The 20,056-nt window shown below is 47.0% G+C and overlaps 1 protein-coding gene across 1 annotated transcript in view; it reads left to right on the top strand.

Annotated features, from left to right (window-relative positions):
* Positions 1–9,436: 9,436 nt before the first annotated feature.
* SOX8 (SRY-box transcription factor 8) overlaps positions 9,437–20,056 on the top strand; it is a 35,391-nt gene continuing 24,771 nt past the window's right edge. The window contains exon 1 of the mRNA XM_087912632.1: positions 9,437–10,084. Within this exon, the coding sequence (XP_087768758.1) occupies positions 9,657–10,084 (428 nt within the window). The 5' untranslated portion in view covers positions 9,437–9,656. The remainder of the gene's footprint in view (positions 10,085–20,056) is intronic.

Below are 20,056 nucleotides of genomic sequence, written 5' to 3'. Positions count from 1 at the left end.
ATAGATTTTTTTTTTCTTACCAATGTGTAGGATGGAACATTTGTTGGCCGAGATTAGTTAGTCGTGCCCCCTTTTGCGACTGCTCTTGCCCCATTTGTTAAGTGAATCACTGCAGTTTGTTAAGTGAGTCACACAGTTCTGAAGTGAATCTGGCTTCCCCAATGACTTGTCTTTGTCAGAAGGTCATGAAAGGGAAAATCATGTGATGCCCCTGGGATTCCCAACCACCTGAAATTTGGTCACAGAATCATAGGAATGCTGCAACGGTCATTAGTGTAAGAAACGGTCATAAGTTGGTGATACTATTACTAAATTTGCAGGTGATACAACAGTGGTGGGACTCATCTCCAGGGCGGATGAGTCTGCCTACTGAGATGAGGTGGACGGAGACAATAACACCAATAAGACCAAGGAATTTATAGTGAACTACAGAAGGAAGAGATCAGCCCTTGCTTATCAGTGGAGACCAAATGGAGCAAGTGGCCAGTTTTAAGTTTCTGGGTGTTAGCATAAAAGAGGACCTGACCTGGGGTGCCCACATTGCAGCTCTGGTCAAAAGGGTCCAGCAGAGATTATACTACCTGAAACTTCTCAAGAAACAAAAGCCGAATGAAAAACTGCTGGTGACCTTCTACCGCTGCACCACAGAGAGTATCTTAACTTATTGCACCTCTGTATGGTTTGCCAGTTGCACAGTGGCAGATAGGAAAGCACTCCAGAGGGTGAACGTCATTGCCCTGAGGATCATGGGTTGCCCTCTCCCCTCTTTGGAAGAGCTTTATAGCTCCCGCTGCCTTAAGAAAGTTCAAAACATTCTCCAAGATCCATCTCATCCTGGGCACCCCCCCTTTTTTTTAAACTATTACCATCTGGCAGACGGTACAGAATAATAATAAAAACAAGCACAAATAGGCTGAAAAACAGCTTCTATCCCAGGGCTGTAACGATATTGAATTCTGCTGTATAGTGCAGTGTTGGTGCAGTGTCAGGGGTTTTTGGTTCAATGGGTGGAGGGTGAAGGATATGTTTGTGTTTATATTCATGGTCATGTTGTGCACTGAAGGTGGTGTTCGATTTCATTGTACCAGGTGCAATGACAATAAACTAAACTAAACTAAGTCACTTTTTCCACTGCCGTGGTAACTTTGAACAGTCAAACGAACCGTTGTGTGTCAAGTCCTCTCCCCCTGCGGGCATCGCTTACTCTAGAATTGGCAACGGAGAAGCCCGAGCTGGTATCCGAAGAGCGACGTGGAGTCCGGGGTTGGGGCGGGGAGAATAGGCAGCTGTGGGGTCCACAGGCTTTTCAGCTGGACCTGGAAAGACCTTGTCCGTTTTTCATTCGGTTGTTTCCTGAGAAGTCTCAGGTAGTATAAATCTCTGCTGGGCCCTTTTGACCAGGGCTGCAATGTGAGCCCCCCAGGTCAGTTGGCATTGTCCCACAATTTCTGCCATTTGTCTAGTTCTACTGTATAACCAAAAAATTTTTGCCCGTGCTCTGACCCATGGGGGCTGGACTTGAACTGATGAAGCAGAGCAGTATGCTCCGATCATGCTGAGAGGGCCATTTCCTTTCCCCTGAAAGTCCTGGACAGAAAGGCTTATAGTGTACGCTTGAAACTGAAAGTAAAAGCGCTTTTCTTAAATGCCACCTTCCTTCCTTATTTATTTATTTATTTATTTATTTTTGTCAAGCATGCTCCGATCATGCTGAGACGGATTTTTCCTTTCCACTGAAAGTCCTGGACAGAAAGGCTTATAATGTATAGCAATAACACTTAGACTTATATACCTCTTTACAGTGCTTTACAGCCCTCTCAAAGCAGTTTACAGAGTCAGCCTCTTGCCCTCCAAAATCTGGGTCCTCATTTTACCCACCTTGGAAGGATGTCAGGCTGAGCCGGTCAGGATTGAACTGCTGTATTGCAGGCAGCCGTCAGTCAGCAGAAGTAGCCTGCATTACTGCACTCTAACCACTGCACCACTGAGGCTCTGTATGCTTCAAACTGAAAGTAAAAGCGCTTTTATTAAATGCCACCTTCCTTATTTATTTATTTTGTTTGTTTGTCAAGCATGTATGAGAAAACAAGTATAAGTATGAAGCTAACATATAAACATATAAGTATAAATAGGTATAAGTATATATATAATAAACGAGTATGAATAAATGGGGACAGTGGGACAGGGATGGTAGGCACGCTGGTGCGCTTATGCACGCCCCCTTACAGACCTCTTAGGAATGGAGCGAGGTCCACGGGAGACAGTTTAAGATTAAAGTTTTTGGGGTTTGAGAATGTAACAACAGAGTCAGGCAGTGAGTACCAGGCATTGCCCACTCTGTTGCGGAAGTCGTATTTCCTGCAATTGAGTTTGGAGCGGTTTACTTTGAGTCTGTATCTATTGTTTGCCCGTGTGTTATTGCAGTTGAAGCTGAAGTAGTCCTTGACAGGTAGGATGTTGTAGCAGACAATTTTGTGTACTAAGCTTAGGTCACACCGCAGGCGGCATAGTTCTAGGTTGTCCAGGTCAAAAACACTGAAAGTCCTGGACAGAAAGGCTGACAGTGTATCCTTCAAACCGAAAGGAAAAAGCACTTCTCTTAAATGCCACCTTCCTCATTTGCTTAAGTCAATCGTGTAAAAGTCACAAAATGGCACACAGGCAGAGTGACCTTGGGGTTGTCCAGATTCTGCCAAGCATCTAGCCCATGAATTTCCTCTTTTCTCTGGAAGGCAAGGGGCTTTTTCCAGCTTCAGCGGAACAAGGAAATAATTTTAAAGGGTTGGGTTTGGTCTTTTTAAAGAAAATCTGCAGTTTGTCAAAGTTTGGTGTAATGCTGAAACAGATGATCTAGAAATGGGGAGATTGGGGGAGGGGGGTTCTAGTTCTCCCTTAAGGGTGAAAGGCGGCAGAGTGACTTTGGGCCAGTTCCCCTTCTTTCAGTCCAACCTGCCTCGGAGGGTTGTTATTTGGAGGAAAGTAGGAAGGGGTAAAAGCAGAAGTCCCCAAACTTGGCAACTTTAAGACTTGTGGACTTCAACTCCCAGAATTCCTCAACCAGCCGTGTCTGTTTCTTTTTCTCTTATCCCCCAAAGAGGAGAGATTGCAGAGGAAGGGCCTGCAAGAGAGTAAGCTGTGCTGGCTGAGGAATTCTGGGAGTTGAAGTCCACAAGTCTTAAAGTTGCCAAGTTTGGGGACCTCTGGGTAAGAGCAGTTGTACAAATAAAGGGGGAATAAAAACTAAATTTAGGTCATCTTTAACTTACTACGTCTCTTGGGGCAAGAACTTCCATTTAACAGATTTAACAGATTAAGTGAGTTGAAAGGAAGGGACCTTTGTAGGTCATCTAGTCCAACCCCTCTGCCCAAGCCAGAGACCCTACACCATTTCTGGAAATTTATTTATTTATTCATTGATCCCATTTTTAAACAGCTCATCTCCCTCAAAGAGGATTATATTAAGCAAGATGGCTGACCAGTGAATGTTGCCCAGCGTTGTGGCCTATTTTGCCATGGTTGTTAAGCGAACCGCCCTAGTTGTTAAGAGAATCCAGCTTCAACCCATTGACTTTGTTTGTTGGAAGCCAGCTGGGAAGGTCAGAAATAGCAACCCCAGGACCATGAAACAATGCAAACATAGTGAATGCATGACAATTGCCAAGCTCCTGAGTAGGTTTGCTGCAAAAGTTTGTAAGTGGGAAGATGGGTTGTACTCACTTTTTTCAGTTTTTTCAGTTATGGGTGGGGTGGAATGGAATGGAATGGAACAGGACAGGAGAGAACAGAACACGATAGAGAATATAGTAGAACGGAACAGAACAGAATAGAACAGAATTGGAAGGGACCTTGGAGGTCTTCTAGTCCAGCCCCTTGCTCAAGCAGAAGAACCCATACCATTTCAGACAAGTGACTATCTAGTTTCTTCTTGGAAACAAAATTTTATGCTGGTTCTTATTTTGTTTTTATAGTATTTAGTTGCCATTCTTTTGTCTAGCCTATCAATAAACGTAAGGAAATGTGTGTCAGCATCAGAGATCATCTGAAGAATGTGGCACCTTGTGGGCATCAATCTGCCCCCCCCCACCCCCCCAATAGATACCCGCTTTTTCTTCCGGGCTCTGGTTTTCGGAAGATCCTCTGAGTTAAAATGTAATAGTTGTCTTGCTGCAAAATAGGAGCAGAATTGGCTGCTAAACCTGACTGGAATCCCTCCCTCCAAAGGTCTTCCAATTCTTGAAAAGTGGTGGTGGTGGGGGCAACTCAAAGGAAACTCAAGATGTGACGGGAGACTCGAAGATAGTGGAGATTGCGGCTAGGAGAGAAAGAACAAGCAAGGCTTCTTTGCAAGAGAGAGGCGCGGGGAAACAGGCCCCGCTTCCTGCATTTGGATTCTAGGTGGGAGTTTAGGATCACTGCCGCGCTGCACTGGATTTGCCAATACGAGCCTCAGGTTGGTAGCCCCAACAGAAACGGGGGCGGCGAGCCTCCTGCCTTCACCACACGCACTCGGCTTAGTTGGCTCATTCTTGGTTCGCGCCCAGCCCGGCCCCTCCCCGTCCTTTGCGGGCTTCTATGTCTTAAGCGAGGCATGGGTGCTGGAGAGGAAGAGATGCCGGCTGCGTTCACACAATACGTTTATTTCAGGGGCCGAATTAATCACTCGGGTCAGAAAGACACGGAACTTTCCTTCAGCGAGTTTCGGCCAACCTCTCCCTGTTGGGTCTCTCACCCCCGCAAAAATAATAATAATAACTTGGAGCCGGGTAAAGGTAGCCGGATGGAAATTTACAGATTAACAGAGTTGGAAGGGACCTTGTAGGTCAACTCCCGCCCCCCCTCGACCCAAGCAGGAGACCCTACACCATTTCTGGCAGTCTAATGTTTCTCAAAAGCCTCCAGTGATGAAGCTCCCACAACTTCCAAAGGCAACTTCTGTTCCATTGGCTGATTGTTCTCCCTGTCAGAAAATTTCTCCTTATTTCCAGGTTGAATCTCTCCTTGTTCAGTTTCCATCCATTGTTCCTTGTCTGGCCTTCAGGTGCCTTGAAGAATAGCTTGACCCCTTCCTCTCTGGGGCAACCCCTCAAGTATTGGAAGATGCTCTCCTGCCTCCCCTGGTCCTTCTCTTTACTGGACTAGCCAAGCCCAGTTCCTGCAACTGTTCATTGTATCTTTTAGCCTCCAGTCCGCTCATCATCCTGGTTGCTCTTCTCTGCACTCTTTCTAGAGTCTCAACATCTTTTTTTCATCTCTTCTTTGTGGCAAGCCCTGAGATATTAGAAGACCGCTATCATGTCACCCAATCCTTCTTTTCCTTAAACTAGATATGTCTTCTGTCCATCCATGTTTTGCTCAGATGTCTCTTCCTTCCTTCCTTCCTTCCTTCCTTCCTTCCTTCCTTCCTTCCTTCCTTTCTTCCTCCCTTCCTCCCTCCCCTCCCTCCCTCCCTCCCTCTCTTTCCTTCCTTTCTTATGCTTTGGAGAATAGCTTGACTTCCTCCTCTCTGGCAGCTCCTCAAATACTGGAAGATACCATCCTGTTTGCTAGACTAGCCAGGCCCGGTTTCTGCAACCGTTCAATGTATGTTTTAGCCTCCAGCCTCCTAATCATCCTGGTTGCTCTTCTCTGCACTTTTCTAGAATCTCAAAATCTTGTTTTATAGTGTGGTGATCAAAACTGGATGCAGTACTCTAGGTGTGGCCTTACTAAGGCTTTATAGAGTGGTATTAGACACCATTGTCCTTTTTCCCCAGGGTGAGGAGCTGAGTTCACACAACAGGTATGTTCCCTTTCAAGCACACACGTACCCCGTTCAGGTTGCCAAGGCCTAACCCATATTTTCCAGGTCCCTACCGAACCCTCATGATAAACACCCGGGCTGAAACGTGGTTAGTTTGGGTCTGGCGCGTTCTAGGAGCAGCCAGGCGCGTCCGGTGGGGCAAATGATTTTCTGGATCTCTTGATTCCGCGAAGGAGTTTCTTGCTGGTTGCTGCCCTGCTGGGATCTTAACTTGGATGTCACCAAGGCAAAAATCGCTGGCGCTCCATCACCGGGGGATTTTAAGAAAAGACTAAGGCAGTCCTTTTCCCGAAAGAGTGTAAGTTCTCCTGCTTGAGCAGGGGGCTGGACTAGAAGACCTCCAAGGTTCCTTCCAGCTCTATTCTATTCTCATCGGATACGCCCACGCTAAGCTAACACTGTGGCATGGGAGGCCTGTTTACTAGATCGCGGCTCGGTAAGGCGAGCCAACGAAGCTTCTGCAGAAATGGGAAGAGGTCGCAGATTGAGTCTTGCCTTTTCTGCCCTCCTCCTCGGTTGGGTCCCCCAGATCTCTCCCTTCCCCAGTCAGTCTTTGGGCTGATGATGCCTGGGGATAGAAGCTGGCTTTGCCCCCCGCCCCCCCCCCCTTCCGCCGCAGTGGCGGATTAAGGCTCACTGGTGCCCTGAGAGCTGACAAATCTTGGAGCCCTCCTTTATATATACTGTACAAACGAAGCCAAGTTCCCCTTTGAGCCTGGTGCCCTACACACACGGGCTTAGTCTGCTTAAGTGTTAATACACCACTCCCTCCCCCACCTTCCTCCCCCACACCCGCCCCAGTCTGGACACCCCCCTTCAACCGGCTTGGCTCGGCGCTTAGGTGCGATTTGCTTCCCCGAGGTTTGTAGGCTAAACCCAAAGGGCTTGAGTGGAGCGCAACGCGTTCTTGTGGTTTAATAGCGCGGTTTCAGAAGCTATCCTAAGCTGTAAGACTCTCCCGAAGCCCTTAGCGTCTCCTTTCTTAGAGGTAGACTGCCCCACCGCCGGGACCTCTCCATTTCTCCTACCCAAAGAGGCGCACGCCCTTCGCTTACAGACCGCAAGTCCCTACCCTACCCAGCCTTTGCGGGGGGTGGGGTGCGTGCGTGTCAGAAAATCAAGGAACACCGGGAAATGCATCTTCCTCCGGGAAAGTGGGGGGGGGGGAACTCGGCTGTCCAGTTCCTGCATAGCGAGCCTCCGTTCAGCGACCGAGGGGGGCGAGGCGAAAAGAGTATTCACACCAAGATTTCCCCCCTCCGGCTTCCAAGAACGACACAATCGTGCTCGGAACCCGAATCCGCGGCGGAAAGCAGAGCCGCCTGCTTGGGGCTTCGCTGTCAGGAGCAGGGCTGGTGCAGCCGGCCGTGGGGCGCACGCAGCTTATTCCAGAGTAAACCTGGAGCGCAGCCAACCTTGGGCTGAGCGAGCCTTCTCTCCTCCCCCCGCGCCCTGAAAATCAGCCTCCTCGGCCGCTGAAAGCTCTTCCTCCACTTACAGAGAAACCGAAGAGGTGCTTCCCACAACATCCCAATAGCCGATTACTTTAGATTAGAATTAGAATTAGAGTAGAATAGAATAGAATAGGAGTAGAGTAGAATAGAATAGAATAGAATAGAATAGAATAGAATAGAATAGAATAGAATAGAATAGAATAGAATAGAATAGGAGTAGAGTAGAGTAAAGTAGAATAGAATAGGAGTAGAGTAGAATAGGAATAGAATAGAATAGGAGTAGAGTAGAGTAGGAGTAGAATAGAATAGGAGAGTAGAGTAGAATAGGAATAGAATAGAATAGAATAGGAGTAGAGTAGAGTAGAGTATGAATAGAATAGGAGTAGAGTAGAGTAGAGTATGAATAGAATAGAATAGAATAGAATAGAATAGAATAGAATAGAGTAGGAGTAGAGTAGGAGTAGAGTAGAGTAAAGTAGAATAGAATAGGAGTAGAGTAGAATAGGAATAGAATAGAATAGAATAGAATAGGAGTAGAGTAGAGTAGGAGTAGAATAGAATAGGAGAGTAGAGTAGAATAGGAATAGAATAGAATAGAATAGAATAGAATAGAATAGAGTAGCGTAGCGTAGAGTAGAATAGAATAGAATAGAATAGAATAGAATAGAATAGAATAGAATAGAATAGAAAAGAATAGAACTGAAGAGTAGAATAGAATAGAATAGAATAGCAGAGTTGGAAGGGACCTTGTAGGGTCATCTAGTCCAACCCCCTGCTCAAGCAGGAGACCCTATACCATTTCTGACAGATGGTTGTCAGATGGCTCGAGAGCGTTTAGCCAAGAGGGGGGAGGGTATCCTGCTAATCCAAGAAAACTGTTAGCTTGGTTAATGGGGGGTAAGTGGGTGGTGGGAACGTAGCAGAAGGCGCTTGTGGTTCTGAATCCCTTGTTGTGGTTGAGCCCACCGCCCAACTCCGATCGAGTAAGGAGATCCGCCTGGTTTATTCCCACCACAGCTTCGGCTAAAGTGGCGAGTTTGTGATTCAGCGGGTTGTGCGAGCCACCCAGGACAATCGGGAAGCGGGAGTCGGCGTGTCGTGGGAACACAGAGAAATGGTATTTATCCTTCCTTGCTCAGCCGCCGTGATCACATCCCGGCCTTTCCCCGGATCCAAATGGCCGTGGACCGAGTTGGTCGCCTTTCTCTAATTTCTCAGCGGCAGAGTACAGCAATGGCCATTTGCAGACACGAGTTCCTGCTTGGCAAGGGAAGGGAGAGGGTGACCGTCCGGCCCTGAAGAGACTCGGAAAGTCCCACCGGACCCTCAGAGTGTAAGGAGGGTTGAGGTTTCCCTGCTGATTTCCCGGAATTAGTCAGGCACACCGTTCTGTCCCGTTGCGCAATCTCCACATTCAGGCCAAGCCAATTCTAGATGTCCGAAGCGAGCCTGGGAAGAATTGATTGGCCACCGCGTGGATCCCACGCCGCCTGCGGTAGATCTAGCAAACCCCTTCAACTGAGATTCGTCCGATCTATTGAACTGCAGAGCCCATGCTCCAGGGAAGTACCTGTTGATCCAGCACGTCTGGACAGCACAACGTTGGGATGAGGTGCGTCTAGTAAATTTACTCCCCAAATAAGTACGACTATTACACTGCGCTCCCGAATTTTACACTCGCAGGTTTTTTTCCCGCCAATTTACTGCCCAGCCAAAACTGCAAACAAACCAACTGCCTACTTGTCCACCCTCGGTTTTTATTTTATTTTATCATTTCATTTCATTATTTTAATTTAATTTAATTTTTATTTATTTTATTATTTTATTTTATTTTGTTGTGTCACGTTACGTTTCGTTACATTGTATTACATTACATTACATTACTGTACTAAATATAATGTAATATAATATAATATACTATAATATAATATAATATACTATACTATAATATAATAAATATACTATACTATAATAAATATACTATACTATACTATAGTATAATATAATATAATATGATATGAATTCATTTTTCATTCCCGGGTCGCTTTAAGAACCCGGGGAAGAGCCGAAGCCCCGCCTTTTATGCAGAGTAGCCCGTTCTCAGCTGGCCAATAGAAAGAGGGAAGAGGCGGAGCGTGCTCCCCACCCACCCGCCCCCACCCCCGCCGGGGAAGAAAGTCGCGGGCTTCGCCGAGTCGAAGCGTTTGGATCGAGCGGCGCGTTCGGGCAGGTTGGTCGCTCCGGCGGCAGCGGCGGCGGCGGCAGGTTAGGTACGCCTGGGCGCTCGGGAGACGAGAAGGCGCCCCCTGCCCCCCGGTAGCTGAGTCGGGGTCTCCGGCCGAGCTGGTGCTGCTGCTGCTGCTACCCGGCGGCGCCCCCCGCTCGCCCTGCCCGCGCCGCCAATGCTCAACATGAGCGAGGAGCACGGCAAAGCCATGGAGGCGCCGGGCAGTCCGGCCGGCACCGCCAGCTCCCTGTCGCACGTGGACTCGGACTCGGACGCGCCTTCCTCCCCAGCCGGCTCGGAGGGGCCCTCGCCGGCTTCGGCGCCGCGCTCGTCCTCCTCCTCCTCCAAGGGCGAGCCGGGCGACGTGGACGAGCGCTTCCCCGCCTGCATCCGGGACGCCGTCTCGCAGGTGCTGAAGGGCTACGACTGGAGCCTGGTGCCCATGCCGGTGCGCGGCAACGGGGCGCTGAAAGCCAAGCCGCACGTCAAGCGGCCCATGAACGCCTTCATGGTTTGGGCGCAAGCGGCGCGCAGGAAGCTGGCCGACCAGTACCCGCATCTGCACAACGCCGAGCTCAGCAAGACGCTGGGCAAGCTCTGGCGGTGAGTGGGCCGGGGAGGCGGACCGGGGAAGCCCTTCGGTTAGGATCGGGCGCAGGGCTGTCTTAACGCCGGGGCCGGATGGACACTTTCCCCGTGGGCCCCACGAGCATTAGGGCCCCATCCTACTCTCTGGATGTTCCCACTTCCATGCACCTTGTGTCATCTAAATACAGCAACAGATTTAGTACATTTTACTGCGTTTTTAAAAAATGGATACTAATTACTTTTTAAAATTAATACGGTTAATGCTCTATGTCTAATTTCATCGACGATTTGCATGTTTATTCCTGAGAGTAGTTGTCGTTGGGGCCTCAGGACGCGGCTTTGCCCGGGGCCCCATGTTGCAATTAAGACGGGCCCGGATCGCGAAGGGCGAGCGGCTGCGTCCCCGGGAAGGAGCGGCTCAGCCTCGGTCGGTGGGACTCCGCTGCTTCCTGGGATTGCTATGGAGCGCCTGATACCGAGGGACTTGCGGGTTGCGTTTGGGTCCGAGAGCCCCGAGGGAGCTTTGCGGTCGATCCAGGTTGGGCGCTTGTGCTTTCACCGCTGTTCCCGGGACTTTCTCCCTCCGAAGTTTGCAAGCGTTAAGGATCGGAACTTTACAGATAAACAGAGTTGGAAGGGACCTTGTAGGTCATTTAGTCCAACCCCCGCCCAAGCAGGAGACCCTATTTCTGACAGGTAGCAGTCGAGTCTCTTCTTTTAAAAGCTTCGCGGGATGAAGCTCCCCCAACTTCTGAATAACAGAATAATATCAGAGTAACAAAGCTGGAAGAGACCTTATAGGTCATCTAGTCCAACCCCTCCCCCCTTTGCCCAAGAGGACAGCCTACACCATTTCTGATAGATGGCAGTCCAATCTCTTCTTGAAAGCCTCCAATGATGAAGCTCCCACAACTCTGAATTTTGTTCCGTGGGTTGATTGTTCTGTGAGAAGATTCCTCCTTATTTCCAGGTTGAATCTCTCCTTGTTCACTTTCCATCCATTATTCCTTGTCTGTGCCTTGGAAAACAGCTTGACCCCTTCCTCCTCTCTGTGGCAGCACCTTAAATATTGGAAGGCTGCTCTCCTGTCTCCTCTGGTCCTTCCCTTCCCTAGACTAGACTAACTTAACCGATCGGGTGCCTTGGACCAATTATTTTGTCCTTGCCGGCAAGCAAGCCGTGTGTGTGTTTGGGGGGGGGGGAGCGGGCGGCTGTGGACGATGGGAGCTCCCTCCCTATCTGTTGGGAAGCCCATGCGTCGGGAGGAGCGGCCCCGGGGGATTTTAATCCCTGGGCTCCCGTGTAAGCGGCAGAAGTGGTGGAGCGGCTGCCCCGATGCGGCGTTCGGTTCGAATTGTTCAGACGATCCGCCTGGGGATGTTTGGATTTATTTATTTATTTATTTATTCCGTCTGAATAAAATTGAAAACCGATTCGGCTTGAATTGGTTTTTCTATCTGCAGCCAATTCCTGTCCCGTTGGGTGTCGGTTTGAGGAAAGCGGGGAGCTGCCTATCGCCAGGCTGAAAAAAATCAGGAGCTCCCTTGGATTTCAGTGGACACCGAGGTTCAGGAGGGGGGGATCAGAGTGGAACGAGGGTTATGTAGTCCCAGGGGTCTCCAACCTTGGCCACTTTAAGCCTGGCAGACTTCAATTCTGCAAAGCCGGCTGGGGAATTCTGGGAGTTGAAGTCCGCCAGGCTTAAAGTGGCCAAGGTTGGAGACCCCCGATGTGTGTATGCAAAACTCGTATGGAAGGCTTTCCAAACATTGGCATTACAGCATCCAAGCCAGGATGTGTTCTGTTTTTTTCAGGGCTCCTGTGGGGGGCCTGCTAGAGCATCTGGGACAGTGCCCCCCCCCCCTTCTCTTTGAGGAATAAACCCTGAACTTAAGGAACACATGGAGGGAATCAAAAGTGCAGCAGAGGTAATGAAGGACAGCTGGAAGGAAATTAAGGGTCAAATCAGGGACATTCCTGGAAGTTCAAAGGGATTTACTTATAAGTTCACCCACCCACCCCCAATCCCACCCTGATCTGAGCCTTGGAGGCTGCTGAGGGCATACCTGTTAGAAAGGTGGCTATTTCAAACCTCGTCCCCTTGGTGTGTAAAATGCTTGAATGACCCTTGATTTTCCAAAGCTGGAAACACAGCGCATTATAAAACAAGAAGAGGAGACTTAAGGAAGAGTTTCTTTCTTTCCTTTCTCCTTGTTTTTAGCCTTATAAAAAGCATCACCATAGTGCCAAATTCCTGGAATGTTTCAGTATCTCACCTTTTAGTTCTGGCTGGTGAGACGTACATAGATGTCGCAAGGCAGGGTCAGTTTGGTACTCTGCATACAGAGAGCCGTGTTCCCAGCTCTTCCCAGCTGGTTGCCAATCAAGTAAATAAACCCTAGTTTTTCTTTTAAGGGGAAGAAGAGCCTGAACCCCCTCAAAAGGTGACCAAGGTCACAAAGGTGTAAAATGATGTAGGAAAAAGGTGCGACAAACTATGCTCTTCCTCGACAAACTCTGTTCTTCCTCACGGGAATCAAAGCAGGCGCACGAATCGGTTCGTGGCGCCTTAGAGACGAACGATTTTATGATCCTTTGAGTTCCATCGATTCGTGGTTTTTTCCCGAGCGACTTTTTTCTTGTTGCTTCTGGGGAAAAAAGAAAAAAAAAAGAATCATCGGCCAGTTGTCAGTTTTACTTAGAGAAAAAGGATACTTTAAAGTCCAGCGTATTTATCGTGGCAAAAGTTTGCACGGACTAGAACTCGATGCCCCCCAAAACTGATGCCTGGCTGCCATTTTTTTTTTTTTTTTCAGGTGCCACAAGACTTTCTTTGTTTTGCTGCAGCAATCTCAGAGCAGCTGCCCCTCTGGAATTTTCTATTAGCTTGGCTCCCAAGGTTGGCTGCGAACCTCCATTGCTCCTGAGTTAAGATTTTAAGCAGCACATTGGAACAGATCTATCTAGAGGGGGGAAAAAAAACAGGTTTACCATTCCCTGAATTGTACTTTGCAGGCAAAGGATACCAGCTGGGGTGTGTGTGTGTTTATATTTGCTTTATATATATCTATATATCTATATTTCTATTGAGATAAGTTTTTAGAAGCTCACCCTTTTCCTAAACCTGGCATTCAGTCGGACATTAGATTGAGTGCCAGGTTTAGAAAAATGATCATGAGCTAAAACTACCTCTCACAAATAAATGGGATAGTTAGAAGAACTGTCATTTTGGTTTGGTGCAATTCAATAAAAATCCTGCTCTTTTTCTTTCCCAGGCCACTGTCACTCAAAAACACCATTAAAATTGAAAAGTCAGAGGCTTTCGTTAACTTCACTTTTTGACACAACTTTTTTTTAAAAAAAAAGTTTTTTATTTTAACAACAAACAAAACCACATAAAACATACAACATAAAACATAAAAACGTCATCCTCCTTCATAGATTTACAAACAGTGCATCGGTTGGTTTACCACTTTTTTTGTGTGCATCCCTTTCCTAAACGCTAATATAGTTATACTGTTTGACACAACTTTTTGAAACACGTAAAGAAACAATTTTGTTTTGAGACTAAATGGCTTGCCTTGGATAATGGCTGGTTTTTTTTTCCTGTCCCCCAGTTGATGTATTTTACTGTTTTAGTATTCTTTGAAAATGAATTCTTTTTAAGCCACCTAGAAAAACCCTTAGTACAGAGCAGATTGAAAATGAACAAATAAATAGGGGGTATGCCACCTGTTTTCCCTAGCCTCGGTGTTTGTTGTGAATAGTTTTTAATTGTTTTAATTTATTTATTTTTTACTGGGTTTTGCTACCATCTTTTTTGTGTTATTTATCATACGTGTTTTGTTTTTAGCTTTTCATTTTGTGAACTGCCCAGAGCCGTATATGTAAGATGGGCGGCTAAATAAATGAAACAAACAAACTGGAAGGATAAAAGAATTTTCTTTGGTGTCTGGAGAGGACAGATCCTGGAGTTACTGTATCTCTGTCCATTCTTCTCATTTCTTTTGGTCTCCAACAAGCATGTTGCATGACTCCAGCTCTGGTGGGCTTTTTTTTCCTCCTAATGTTCTGTTTATGGAGCATTATGTGCCAAGGCAGCCATATGGCTTGCTTGCACACTGCAGTTCAAGCTTGCCATGGCAATATTTCCATAAAGCATCCACCGCCCCCTGTTATTATGTGCGCATTATATCTCGCCTGACTTGGAGCAAAGCATGAGGCCACCCAGCGAGTTCACTACTCAGAGATTTCATTCAGGCATTCCTTGCCTTCCAGCTCCCTCCTAGAGATGGTTTGTGCTGTGGTTCCCAGACGGCAGCCTGTGCAGATGGCAGCGGAATCGGACAGTGGGGAAGAACACGGGCCAGTCCGGGAGTCTGGGGAGGACTTGGACGAGGGTCCTGCATCCGATGCAGAGATGGAGCCAGGACCATCTGGGAATGGGGTGCTGCCTCTGGAGCCTCCAGAGTCTGGCAGCAGCGAGGCAGAGGAACCAGGGAAGCCTGTTCCCAGTGTGTGTGCGCGCAGAGCTGCTAGTAGGTGAAAGCGGCTGAAACAAAAGGGGTGACTCAGGAATAAGGCTGGGAGGTGATTGCCCCTCCCACAAGGTATAAAGGACAGGCAAAGGTAGAGAAACTGTCAGCTGATGCTCCATTCAAAATCCAAGGAAGAAATACCTAGACTCCATTAATCAGAGAAAAGATATCTTTTACTGGAAATCAAGTGGTAGCAGCAAAAGAATTCTGAATCTGAGAAAATGGGCGCGTAAATCACATATACAAAGTAATGGCAAGGTTCCCACCCACAATAGTTCAATTGGCTCATCCAATTAAAAGTTGTGTACCACATCATCTGGGCATCTCCAGGTGGTGATGAAGCCTCTGTCCATTGACCTTGACATAGTTTGATAAAGAGCTATGGCTGCATAGCATAGGATAGAAGCCTAAGCAAGAATCTACCCACCGCCAGCTTATACAGTTCTGGTTTGTAACACCTCCAGCTCACTTCCCATAACCATATCCCCCCTCCTCCCCCAGATACTTATGACAGCCGAAAGATAGACAGCAAAGGAAGAAATTCTTGAAGGCTGACAGAAACCTTTGCAGGAAGCAAAGTCGTTCATTCTGTTTGGATTAATCCTTGAAGCTCTGTGTGGACTTTGTACTTCAGTTGGTTTGTTATAATTCATTTGGCACTTTAGTTGTTGGCAGCAATTCAAAGGAAATAAAGGTGGGTGCTTATCTCGAGAGACTGTTTGGGACTCATTACCTGCTGAGAATGAACATAATTCCCAGTGTTGAAATAAAACAAGAGTAAGTGTGTGCTTAATTACGGTCTTGGGAAGAAGCCTTGGTCAGAACAGTTTGCTAAATGATCCTTATTTCTAAAAGGCAAAGTATTGGCAGGATTTTTTTTCTCCCTCTGGAGGAAATTCCAGCTCCACCTACCCACCCTCAAATAATTCTCTGCATGGAAGTACAGTTAGCGGGGCACAATTGAGCCCCCAGATCTCTGTCGCTAAGCGAGACAGTTGTTAAGTGAGTTTTGCCCCATTTTACAACACAGTTGTTCAGTGAATCGCTGCCATTGTTTAATGTTAGTAACACTGTTCAGCGAATCTGGCTGCTCCATTCACTTTGTCAGAAGGGGGTCCGTCGCCTGACCCCGAGACATGGTGACTGTCTTGAAGAGGAGTCGATGGCCAAGGGTCCGAATTTTGATCACGGCACCATGGGGATGTGGCACTGGTTCTCTGTGTGCAAAGTGGCCGTAAAGAAACTTTTTCTTAGTGCCATTGTAACTTTTAATAACTGCTGTAAGTTGCGGACTGACTGTACAGGGGTGTATTTGCCTCTAGCAGGATTGAGAAGGTTGGAATCAGAATAGATCTGGAAGGGACCTTGGAGGTCTTCTAGTCCAGCCCCCTGCTCATGCAGGAGATCCTATACCATTTCAGACAAGTGACTGGGCAGTTTATTCTTAAAAACCTTCAGTAATGGAGTGCCCATGATTTCTGAAGGCAAAGCTGGTTAATTGTCCTCACTGTTAGGAGGTTTTTTCCATAATTCCAGATTGCTTCTCGCTTTGATTAGTTTCCGTTTGTTGTTTCTTGTCCTGCTTTCTGGTGCTTTGGAAAATCAATTGAGCCCCTCTTCTTTGGGACAGCCCCTCAAATACTGGAAGACTGCTACCTTGTCGTCCCCCCACCAGTCCTTCTCTTCCTAGACTAGCCAAACCCAAATCTTGCAGTTGTTCTTCATATGTTTTAACCTCCAGGCCTTTGATCATCTTAGTCGCTCTTCTCTGCACTTTTTCCAAAGTCTCAACATCTTTTTTTGTACTGTGGTGACCAAAACCGGATGCAGCATTCCAGGTGCGGCCTTAGCAAGGCTTTATAAAGTGGTACTAATAGGTTGTTATTGCTTCTTTTACCACCAGTTCACAAAGCCACTTGCCCTGCATGTGTGAATACAGGTAGGTCATCCCAGTTTTCATTTTTTTCTCTTCCAACCCTGGCTTGTGATTTCTAAGGAGTCGCAATTATCTATGTTTGCATGATGTGCTAAGCCATAAGCCAGGGTTATTACAATATGTGGTCGAGAACATACGAAAAGCCAAAGTATTTTATATAACAAGTCATGTGATGGCTTAAGTGACATTTCTGGAGTTAGTGGGTGAGAAATTCAGAGTGAGAAATATCCCCTGTACATGTGGGACCCTAGCATACAAATACATCTGAACATCCCATTGCAGGATAAACTGACATCTTCCTAGTAGTTACAAATCAGTAAATGCTTTCGGTAGAACTGTTTGTCCTGGAAGGCACCGATTGTTGTGGGTGGTTGAAAGTCTTTGTGCTATGGGGCTGCGTCTCCTTTTGGGGCACATTCAGACATTGCAAAAGGGCATATTCTTTCCAAAGGTTAAAAGGGATTTTTCAGGATGCAAAGCTTTGTACTCTGCTGTTGCAATATGCTTGAAGGCAATTCAGGCTGGAAGTGACCTTTTCTTTGAGCCAAGAAATAAGCTTGTCTAACTTAGAAATGTGGGCCCCAGGACGTTTTCCACATTCAGAAGATAGAAGAGTACCAATCTTCCTGCAATTTTTTTTGGGGGGTGGGGGTGTTAAATTTGTATTTACCAGCAAAGAAATAAAGGGAGACTAGCATAGATCTATTTCAAGCTATTTAGCTCTCGTTAGCTAGCCAGCGTTGGCTCAGTGGCTAAGACACTGAGCTTGTTGATTGGAAAGGTTCAGAGGTTCGAATCCCCAGAGCTGCATAACAGAGTGAGCTCCCGTTACTTGTCCCAGCTTCTGCCAACCTATCAGTCCGAAAGCATGTAAAACATGCAAGTAGAAAAATAGGGTCCCCTTTGGGGGAAAGGTTCCTCTACTCATTGCAGAATACCTTATGCCACCAGACTCGAAATTCTAGACCTAGAAAACCTAGAACTACGCTGTCTTCGGTACGATCTAAGTATAGTATATAAAATCATACATTGCAATGTCTTACCTGTCAATGAATACTTCAACTTCAACCATAACAATACAAGAGCAAGCAGTAGATACAAACTCAAGGTTAACTGCACCAAACTTGACTGCAGAAAATACGACTTCAGCAACAGAGTGGTCAATGTCTGGAATACTCGACCTGATTCTGTGGTTTCTTCCCCAAACCCCCAAAACTTTAACCTTAGATTGTCTACTGTTGACCTCACCCCCTTCCTAAGAGGTCTATAGGGGGCGTGCATAAGCGCACCAATTGTGCCTACTGTCCCTGTCCTATTGTTTCTTTTTATTTTTCTTATAAGTATCCATCTCATGTATTCAAAACTATGTTTATTCTTACACCTGTATCTTGTAAGTGATTGACAAATCAAATCAAATCAATCAATCAATCAAGGTAACAGCGTTCCATGCACCTTTGGCGTTTAGTCATGCCAGCCACATGGTCACAGAGATGTCTTCAGACAACGCTGGCTCTTCAGCTTTGTAATGGAGATGAGCACTGCCCCCTAGAGCCGGAAACAACTAGCATGTATGTGTGAGGGGAAACTTTACTTTTACCTTACAGCTAGCCATACCCTTCTAGAATTCAAACCCGGGCTACTTACATATTAGGTAGATGTATTAACCTCTAAGCTATGGGCTCTCCTCAATTTGTCGGCTATACCAGGGGAGAGATTTTTTTTTTTCTGGTGGGTCCGTCTATCTGGGCAACCTGGTCTATCCAATTATGGGATGGAGCATGCTGCTTCTGCTTTCGCCTTTCAGCCCTAATCCAGGCAGTCGCTTTTGTATTTTTGTGTTGAATTTATGTTTTATTGACAAAGAAATAAAGGGAGACTAGTATAAATCTATTTCAAACTATTTAGCTCTTGTCAGCCAGCCATACCCTTCTGGGATTTGAACCCAGGCTATTTACATGTTAGGTAGATGTATTAATCTCTAAGCCATGGGCTCTCCTGGCTGTGTCAGCTATACCAGGGCAGTGGTGGGATTCAAATTTTTTTACTACTGGTTCTGTGGGCGTGGCTTGGTGGGCGTGGCAGGGGAAGGATCCTGCAAAATCCCCATTCCCTCCGCCCCAACTAACCTGCTTTCCAGCTCCGTTCTCCTATGCAGGGCAACCAAAGAAGACCCAGCCAATCGGCTGGGACTCAGGAGGCGGAGAATAGATGGGGTTGGCGGGGCCAGTCAGAAGTGGGATTTGCTGGTTCTCTGAACTACTCAAAATTTCTGCTACTGGTTCTCAAGAAACTTGTCAGAACCTGCTGAAAACCACCTGTGTACCAGGGGAAAGATTAAGTGTTTTTTTTTTTAATCAGGGCAACCTGGTCTACTGAAATATTGGATGGAGCATCTGAAAGTGGAAGCAGTATGCTCCATCCCATATTTGGCAGACCAGGTTGCCCTGATAAAAAACGGTCTTACTGCAACTCACTTTGAAGCAGAGGGACGTCAGGTGTGAAATGGGTTTGAATCCTTTGCCTTGAATCCTCTCAAGCGTTCTCATGATTTACTCAGCCATTACACACCATAGAGGAGAAAGAAGTAACTCTATCCAGTCCTGAACTCTTGTGTGGCAAGTTGCGGGAAGCGGGATGTGAGGCAGGACTGTTGGCAAGATGGATGCAAATACTTCGTTGAAGCCTTTGCAAAATACATGCAGATGAATCCCTTCCAGGTTCCCGGGTGGTGCCGGGTGAGAAGTCACATATATACAGCTGAAAAAAGAGTTTCCAAACCATGAGATGTCTACTGTGGTGAAAAGAAGAAGGACCTGGGGTGACATGATAGCAGGGTTCTAATATTTGAGGGGCTGCCACAAAGAAGAGCGGAGTCAACTTAGTACCAGAAGGCAGGACAAGAAACAATAGATGGAAACTAATCAAGGCGAGAAGCAACCTTAGAACTAAGGAGAAAATTCCTGACGGTGAGAACAATAAACCAGTGGAATGGCTTGCTTTCAAAAGTGGTGGGTTCCCCATCACAAGAAGAGATTGGGCAGCCATTTCTCTGAAGTGGTATAGAGCCGTGATGGCGAACCTATGGCACACGTGCCACAGGTGGCACGCAGAGCCATTTGTGGTAGCATGTGAGCTGCAGGCAAACTTACCTCACTGCGCATGTGCGTGCCTCACAGCTGATTTTTGGCTGGTTTGAGGCCTTTTTCGGCCTCCCAAAGGCTTGAGGAAGGCTTCTGCAGGCTTCTACAAGCTTTGTAGGCTGAAATCTAGCCCTGTTTTGTCACTTCCTGTTTTCCTGAAAATACCGGAAGTGATAAAACAGGGCTAGATTTTGGCCTACAAAGCTTGTAGTAGCCTGCAGAAGCCTTCCTTGAGCTTTTGGGAGGCCGAAAAAGGCTTCAAACTAGCAGAAAACCAGCTGTGAGGCGCAGTGCAGGTAAGGGGGTGGCGTTGGGGGGATTGTGTGCACATGCGTAGGAGACATGGGGCCACGCATTGCCTTCTGGGTGCTGG

The sequence above is a fragment of the Pseudonaja textilis genome, chromosome 14 (assembly GCF_049901715.1).
Source record: "Pseudonaja textilis isolate UNSWEBS1 chromosome 14, rPseTex1.2, whole genome shotgun sequence".
NCBI lineage: Eukaryota > Metazoa > Chordata > Lepidosauria > Squamata > Elapidae > Pseudonaja > Pseudonaja textilis.
Note: the sequence above shows the minus strand (reverse complement) of the source record. Positions and strands in the feature narration are given on the sequence as shown.